The following is a 9443-nucleotide window of genomic DNA, read 5'->3' as shown; positions in this document are numbered from 1 at the left end:
TCCAAGGAAGGTCAGTTTTGTAGCTTCTGTAACGAGCTAAAGTGTTTTCAGATGTGTGAACATGATTGCACAAGGGTTTTCTAATCATCAATTAGCCTTCTGAGCCAATGAGCAAACACATTGTACCATTAGAACACTGGAGTGATAGTTGCTGGAAATGGGCCTCTATACACCTATGTAGATATTGCACCAAAAAGCAGACATTTGCAGCTAGAATAGTCATTTACCACATTAGCAATGTATAGAGTGTATTTCTTTAAAGTTAAGACTAGTTTAAAGTTATCTTCATTGAAAAGTACAGTGCTTTTCCTTCAAAAATAAGGACATTTACATGTGACCCCAAACTTTTGAACGGTAGTGTATATATATATATATGAATATATGAATATATGTATATATGGTAACACTTTAGTATGGGGAACATATTCACCATTAATTAGTTGCTTATTAACATGCAAATTAGTAACATATTGGCTCTTCATTAATCATTATTAAGTACTTATTAATGCCCTATTCCGCATGGCCTTATTATACAACCAGTAAGCCATTATCTAAGAGTCTTCCCTCAATGACCTCAGAATTATTGCTTATTAGTAACCCTAACCCTCACCCTTATATGTTCCCCTAGTGTCCAAATAACTGTAAATTAAGTCTTTGTTACTTTAATAAGCAACTAACTAATGGTGAATATGTTCCCCATACTAAAGTGTTACTGTATATATATATATATATATATATATATATATATATATATATATATATATATATATATATATATATATATATATATATATATATATATATATATATATATATATATATAAAGACACCTACAGTGTACATGAAAATATAGATTGAGGGATTTACAATATTAACTATGAACGATAAAACACTTATAAACTTATGAACGTCGCTAACAGCCGAAACATGTTAGAAAACAGCACGTCAATATTTACACCATGAAATATGTCCTTTCTGCTACTTTGCTTGCAGCCACATGTTGAACAATCTGTGTGTGACAACTTTCTGTTTGTTCATGTTGAATAATGTCCTGCAGCACCAGCACACCCGGACTAAGTGGGTGGGCTTTGCTGTCAGAGCATTTTAGGGCCACACAAAGGATTTACCCACACAAAATGTTACCATTATATTTTAGTATAACATTTTGATCATTGCTAATTAGGGATGTCCGATAATGGCTTTTTGCCGATATCCAATATACCGATATTGACCAAACCCTTAATTACCGATACCGATATCAACTAGGGATGTCCGATAATGGCTTTTTGCCGATATCCGATATTCTGATATTGTCCAACTCTTTAATTACCGATACCGATATCAACCGATACCGATATCAACCGATATATGCAGTCGTGGAATTAACACATTATTATGCCTAATTTGGACAACCAGGTATGGTGAAGATAAGGTAATTTAAAAAAATAAAAATAAAATAAGATAACTAAATTAAAAACATTTTCTTGAATAAAAAAGAAAGTACAACAATATAAAAACAGTTACATAGAAACTAGTAATGAATGAAAATGAGTAAAATTAACTGTTAAAGGTTAGTACTATTAGTGGACCAGCAGCACGCACAATCATGTGTGCTTACGGACTGTATCCCTTGCAGACTGTATTGATATATATTGATATATAATGTAGGAAGCAGAATATTAATAACAGAAAGAAACAACCCTTTTGTGTGAATGAGTGTAAATGGGGGAGGGAGGTTTTTTGGGTTGGTGCACTAATTGTAAGTGTATCTTGTGTTTTTTATGTGGATTTAATTAAAAAAACTAAAAAAAACGATACAGATAATAAAAAACCGATACCGATAATTTCCGATATTACATTTTAACGCATTTAACGGTACCGATAATTTACCGATATTATCGGACATCCCTAATATCAACCAATACCGATATCAACCAATACGAATATATACAGTCGTGGAATTAACACATTATTATGCCAAATTTGGACAACCAGGTATGGTGAAGATAAGGTCCTTTTTTTAAAAATAAATAAAAATAAAATAAGATAAATAAATTAAAAACATTTTCTTGAATTAAAAAAGAAAGTAAAACAATACAAAAACAGTTACATAGAAACTAGTAATGAATGAAAATGACTAAAATTAACTGTTAAAGGTTAGTACTATTAGTGGAGCAGCAGCACGCACAATCATGTGTGCTTACGGACTGTATCCCTTGCAGACTGTATTGATATATATTGATATATAATGTAGGAAGCAGAATATTGATAACAGAAAGAAATGGGGGAGGGAGGTTTTTTGGGTTGGTGCACTAATTGTAAGTGTATCTTGTGTTTTTAATGTTGATTTAATTAAAAAAAACAACCAAAAAACGATACAGATAATAAAAAAACCGATACCGATAATTTCCGATATTACATTTTAACGCATTTATCGGCCGATAATATCGGCAGGCCGATATTATCGGACATCCCTAATATCAACCGATACCGATATCAACCAATACAAATATATACAGTCGTGGAATTAACACATTATTATGCCAAATTTGGACAACCAGGTATGGTGAAGATAAGGTCCTTTTTTTAAAAATAAATAAAAATAAAATAAGATAAATCAATTAAAAACATTTTCTTGAATAAAAAAGAAAGTACAACAATATAAAAACAGTTACATAGAAACTAGTAATGAATGAAAATGAGTAAAATTAAGTGTTAAAGGTTAGTACTATTAGTGGAGCAGCAGCACGCACAATCATGTGTGCTTACGGACTGTATCCCTTGCAGACTGTATTGATATATATTGATATATAATGTAGGAACCAGAATATTAATAACAGAAAGAAACAACCCTTTTGTGTGAATGAGTGTAAATGGGAGAGGGAGGTTTTTTGGGTTGGTGCACTAATTGTAAGTGTATCTTGTGTTTTTTATGTGGATTTAATAAAAATTAAAAAAAACGATACTGATAATAAAAAAAAACGATACCGAAAATTTCCGATATTACATTCTAAAGCAGTGGTCCCCAACCACCGGGCCGCGGCCCGGTACCGGTCCGTGGACCGATTGGTACTGGGCCGCACAAGAAATTTAAAAATTTTTTTTTTTTTTTTTTTTTTTTTTTTTTAATGAAATCAACATAAAAAACACAATATATACATTATATATCAATATAGTATACAGTCTGCAGGGATACAGTCCGTAAGCACACATGATTGTATTTATTTATGTAAAAAAATAAATAAAAAAATAAAATAAATTTTAAAAAAAATTTAATTTTAAAGGTGTTACTTTGTAGCCCATGACGAGACACCCACCAGGATCAAGCTGGGATTGTTGCGGTTCCTCCAGCTGAAGGACGGCACGCTGATTTCTGGGTACTTGTTGTCATGGAGAACCTCACATCCGCTGTGGGTGTGGCCACTCAGGATGAGGCGGGGCTTAAACCACTGCAGCAACTGAGGTACAAAAAAAACAAAAAAAGAGACATGCTGCTCAGAGAGAGACAAACTCTAGGAAAGCAAACTCACTCACCTTCTGGGAGGCTTCCTTGGACAGCACGTCGTACTTCTCTCTGAACAGAAGGTGTCGCTCTCCGGGCGGCGCTGCGTCTGTGCCTGTGCAGCCTGCATCGCTCACTCTGTACAGCGGGTAGTGCTGGAGAGCAGGAACAACCCTCATCACTTCTTCATTCATTGCACTCATCATTACTGCATTTGTGAGGAAAACACACCTTCTTAAATTACATGTTTTTTATTTTGTTGCTTTTTATGATTTTGAAGGCTGTTTATGGATTGAAAACATTGCTAGTAAAATTTGGTATGGAAAATAATTGACATTGTAGTCAAAATTGTATTGGCACCGAAACAAGTTTCGGCAACAAATACAAACCGAAAAAAATATATATATACATTTTGGTGGGTATTTATTTGTATCACAACATGTTTTCAATGCCAATCTTCATATTTTTGTACACAGTTATTGTTTTGTGTGTTTCACAGGTTTCACAGGAAGGAAGCGCAGCTGCAAATTTGCTGTTATATGCTGGCTAAAGTTAACTTTTACCGGGTTATTATATTTCCAATCATAGATTCTGGACTTATAATTAGAGATGTCCGATAATATCGGCAGGCCGATCTGGCCATGCTTTTTGTGAGATCTGGCAATAGTTTTTGCGAGATCTGGCAATAGTTTTTGCGAGATCTGGCAATACTTTTTGCCAGATTTTTTCCTATATCAGTGAGCCGGAAGTAAAACAGGGACATGGAGGGAAACAAATGTTTTGCGAGATCTGGGAATACTTTTTGACAGATCTGGCAATACTTTTTGCCAGATTTTTTCCTATGTCAGTGAACCGGAAGTAAAACAGACAGCGATGGAGGAGCCTACCCATCTTCCGTGGGAGAAGTTTATTGATTTCTATTTTAGTATTGGCCTAACATATAAAGACATCAAATCCGTTCTTGCACGTAGACATGGCTTTGACATAAGTGAGAGACATCTGAGAAGAATACTCAGGGCGAGGGGGCTTTCTCGTCGTAGCACAGATGATGCACTGCAAAAAGTCAGTGTTCAAAAACAAGAAAAAAAACAAAACAAAAATGAGGGGCATTTTATTTGAACTAAGCAAAATTATCTGCCAATAGAACAAGAACATTTGGCTTGTCAAGACTTTCCAAAACAAGTAAAACTAGCCAACCTCAATGAACCCAAAAATACCTTTTTAAAATAAGTATATTGTCACTAATAACTGTACTACTATATGAGAATGTATTTTCTATTGTTTCATTGAAAATAAAACAGCAAAGTCCATTTGGCTGTCATCTGTTTTAATATGAGACACAATTGTCAGTTATGTTTTTTTTTACATGCTTAAAATAAGAAATGATGACTTTAAAAAAGTAGTTTTATACTTGTGAGTGTTAATGACACACCTTTGCAACAGTTGATATTCTAGTTTCAAGCATGTTTTACTCAATATAGCTCATCAAATCTCAGCAACAAGCTGTAATAACTTACTGACATCATTTAGGACCAAAACCCTTAAAACAAGTAAAACACTCTTAACATAAAATCTGCTTAGTGAGAAGAATGATCTTATCAGACAGAAAATAAGCAAATATCACCCTTATTTGAGATATTTCATCTTACTTAGATGAAATATCCTCCTCCATCGCTGTGACTGTTTTACTTCCGGTTCACTGACATACACTACCGTTCAAAAGTTTGGGGTCACATTGAAATGTCCTTATTTTTGAAGGAAAAGCACTGTACTTTTCAATGAAGATAACTTTAAACTAGTCTTAACTTTAAAGAAATACACTCTATACATTGCTAATGTGGTAAATGACTATTCTAGCTGCAAATGTCTGCTTTTTGGTGCAATATTTACATAGGTGTATAGAGGCCCATTTCCAGCAACTATCACTCCAGTGTTCTAATGGTACAATGTGTTTGCTCATTGGCTCAGAAGGCTAATTGATGATTAGAAAACCCTTGTGCAATCATGTTCACACATCTGAAAACAGTTTGACCTTCCTTTGAGCAGATTGAGTTTCTGGAGCATCACATTTGTGGGGTCAATTAAACGCTCAAAATGGCCAGAAAAAGAGAACTTTCATCTGAAACTCGACAGTCTATTCTTGTTCTTAGAAATGAAGGCTATTCCACAAAATTGTTTGGGTGACCCCAAACTTTTGAACGGTAGCGTAGGAAAAAAACCTTTTGCGAGATCTCCATGTCCCTTTTAGGGGCTCCGTAGTTTCATGCACATCCCTGTTGCACTCTTTCTTGGATTTTTGTACATTAAACAAACCTCCACTAAGAAGAGCACTCCTAACACATGCAAGGGGACTCCAATGTTTGCCGACTCAAACTCATGATTGCTGGATCTCCGTGTGGAAGAGGCTGAACCCAAGGTAATTTATTCTTGTTTATTTTTACGCACTTGCATGACCGTTAAGAATTGCGTGTTACTTTCCTGTCTGTCCTTGTCGTGGTTAAAGTCAAAGTATTGTGTTCACATCCTAGCTGGTTCAAGTCATATCTACTAGATAGGAACTATTTTGTTTCCATTGGTGACTTTGTATCAGAACCAACCAACGTAACGTGTGGAGTCCCCCAAGGTTCAATCTTGGGGCCGACTTTATTTAACATCTATATGCTCCCACTAGGACAAATCATGCAAAATAATAACATTGACCATCATTGCTATGCCGATGACACCCAAATCTATGTAGCGCTATCACCAAATGACTATCGCCCCATAGATCTTCTGTGCCAGTGCATTGAGCAAGTCAAACACTGGATGTGCCAACATGTCCTACAACTAAATGAAGATAAAACTGAGATCATTGTTTTTGCTGCTAAAAAAGAAAGCTTTAAAGTCGTCCAACACCTTCAATCACTGTCCCTGAAAACCTCAAATAAAGCCAGAAATCTTGGGGTTATTTTAGATTCTGATTTACATTTCGACAGTCACATCAAATCAGTAACAAAATCGGCCTACTATCACCTCAAAAATGTAAAAAGACTTAGAGAGCTCATGTCAGCTCAAGACTTAGAAAAACGTGTACATGCCTTTTATTACCAGTAGGCTAGACTATTGTAATGGTCTCCTTGCAGGTCTTCCCAAAAAAAGTGTCAGGCAGCTGCAGCTTGTTCAGAACGCTGCTGCTAGAGTTCTAACAAAGACCAAAAAATGTGAGCACATTACAGCAATTCTTAAATCCTTACATTGGCTCCCTGTACATCAGAGAATTGATTTCAAAATCCTCCTGCTCACATATAAGTCACTACATGGTCTAGTACAGGGGTCACCAACCTTTTTGAAACCAAGAGCTACTTCTTGGGTACTGATCAATGCGAAGGGCTAGCAGTTTGATACAGAAATAGCAAATTTGCTCAATTTACCTTTAACTCTATGTTATTATGAATAATTAATGATATTTACACTTAATTGAACGGTTTAAAAGAGGAGAAAACACACAAAAAATTACAATTAAATTTTGAAACATAGTTTATCTTCAATTTCGACTCTTTAAAATTCAAAATTCAACCGAAAAAAAGAAGAGAAAAACTAGCTAACTCGAATCTTTTTGAAAAAATAAAAAAAAGAATTTATGGAACATCATTAGTAATTTTTCCTGATTAAGATTAATTTTAGAATTTTGATGACATGTTTTAAATAGGTTAAAATCCAATCTACACTTTGTTAGAATATATAACAAATTGGACCAAGCTATATTTCTAACAAAGACAAATAATTATTTCTTCTAGATTTTCCAGAACAAAAATTTTAAAATAAATTCAAAAGACTTTGAAATAAGATTTAAATTTGATTCTACAGATTTTCTAGATTTGCCAGAATATTTTTTTTTTAATTTTAATCATAATAAGTTTGAAGAAATATTTCACAAATATTCTTCGTCGAAAAAACAGAAGCTAAAATGAAGAATTAAATTAAAATATATTTATTATTCTTTACAATAAAAATTTTTTTTTTACTTGAACATTGATTTAAATTGTCAGGAAAGAAGAGGAAGGAATTTAAAAGGTAAAAAGGTATATGTGTTTAAAAATCCTAAAATCATTTTTAAGGTTGTATTTTTTCTCTAAAATTGTCTTTCTGAAAGTTATAAGAAGCAAAGTAAAAAAATGTATGAATTTATTTAAACAAGTGAAGACCAAGTCTTTAAAATATTTTCTTGGATTTTCAAATTCTATTTGAGTTTTGTCTCTCTTAGAATTAAAAATGTCGAGCAAAGCGAGACCAGCTTGCTAGTAAATAAATACAATTTAAAAAATCGAGGCAGCTCACTGGTAAGTGCTGTTATTTGAGCTATTTTTAGAACAGGCCAGCGGGCTACTCATCTGGTCCTTACGGGCTACCTGGTGCCCGCGGGCACCGCGTTGGTGACCCCTGATCTAGTATATTACTGATATGCTCCCACTATATAAGCCCTCTAGATCACTAAGATCTTCTGAGACTAGGGATGTCCGATAATGGGCTTTTGCCGATATCCAATATGCCGATATTGTCCAACTCTTTAATTACCGATACCGATATCAACCGATACCGATATCAACCGATATATACAGTCGTGGAATTAACACATTATTATGCCTAATTTGGACAACCAGGTATGGTGAAGATAAGGTACTTATTAAAAAAATGAATCAAATAAAATAAGATAAATAAATTAAAGACATTTTCTTGAATAAAAAAGAAAGTAAAACAATATAAAAACAGTTACATAGAAACTAGTAATGAATGAAAATTTGTAAAATTAACTGTTAAAGGTTAGTACTATTAGTGGACCAGCAGCACGCACAATCATGTGTGCTTACGGACTGTATCCCTTGCAGACTGTATTGATATATATTGATATATAATGTAGGAACCAGAATATTGATAACAGAAAGAAACAACCCTTTTGTGTGAATGAGTGTAAATGGGGGAGGGAGGTTTTTTGGGTTGGTGCACTAATTGTAAGTGTATCTTGTGTTTTTTATGTGGATTTAATTTTTTTTTTTTAAAAGATACTGATAATAAAAAAAACGATACCGATAATTTCCGATATTACATTTTAACGCATTTATCGGCCGATAATATCGGCAGACCGATATTATCGGACATCTCTATCTGAGACCAATCTGTTAGCGGTTCCAAGAGTAAAGTCCAATCAAGGGAGAGCATCATTCAGTCACTATGCAACAAATAGCTGGAATAAACTTCCTGAGACTTTCCCCAACTCTGACTACTTTTAAAACTCGACTGAAGACTTTTATGTTCACCTTAGCTTTCAGCTAAATCTTTTAACTTTTAACTTTTAACGTCTGCACTGTTTTTATTTGTATTGTCTGCATTTTCATTTTGCTTTTATTTTCTTTCATTTCACTTTGTAGTCTGTGAAGCACTTTGAGTCTGCCTTGTGTATGAAAAGCGCTGTACAAATAAAGTTGTCTTGCCTTGCCTTACAAATAAAGTTGCCTTGCCTAATCGTAACGTCCGACTCCTTGTGACACAAAGATGCTAAAATGTAACACCAAAAAATGGCCTAATAAAGGTTCTAGGAAGGACTGTAGAACAGATGGGTTTACCAAGCCTACCTGCAACATGATGGGGGGTGTCGGGGGATACACCTGCGCACCCTCACAGCCATCCACTGCCACGGCGCCACCGGACTGTGAGCTCTGCAGGAGGGGAACATTATTTGACTCGCTTTCAGGCAGGATCCACCTTCTCAAAGCGCACCTGAAGAGAGCAGTTGAGGTCTTTGGACAGTTTAATGAGCTCCTTCTCGACCGCCTGGCAGATGGGGCAGCCGTCGCCGTGCAGGGCCACGCTGTTCACCAGCAGGAAGCTGCCACACAAATGATTAGAGAGTTGCCAGTACAGCCGTCCTTCGCCACAGTGCGCTTCCAAGTTTGTGGGTTCGGTC

The 9443-nt window shown here is 34.9% G+C and overlaps 1 protein-coding gene across 1 annotated transcript in view; it reads right to left on the bottom strand.

Moving 5' to 3' along the window:
* Positions 1-9443, bottom strand: part of mppe1 (metallophosphoesterase 1) — a 43002-nt gene that overhangs the window by 2936 nt on the left and 30623 nt on the right. The window contains exons 5-8 of the mRNA XM_062023601.1: positions 9257-9365; positions 9112-9195; positions 3535-3657; positions 3318-3458 (exon numbers count right to left, since the gene is read on the bottom strand). Coding sequence (XP_061879585.1) covers positions 3318-3458; positions 3535-3657; positions 9112-9195; positions 9257-9365 — 457 coding nt within the window. The remainder of the gene's footprint in view (positions 1-3317; positions 3459-3534; positions 3658-9111; positions 9196-9256; positions 9366-9443) is intronic.

The sequence above is a fragment of the Entelurus aequoreus genome, linkage group LG16 (assembly GCF_033978785.1).
Source record: "Entelurus aequoreus isolate RoL-2023_Sb linkage group LG16, RoL_Eaeq_v1.1, whole genome shotgun sequence".
Taxonomy (NCBI): Eukaryota; Metazoa; Chordata; class Actinopteri; order Syngnathiformes; family Syngnathidae; genus Entelurus; species Entelurus aequoreus.
This window is presented reverse-complemented; position numbering and strand designations above follow the sequence as displayed.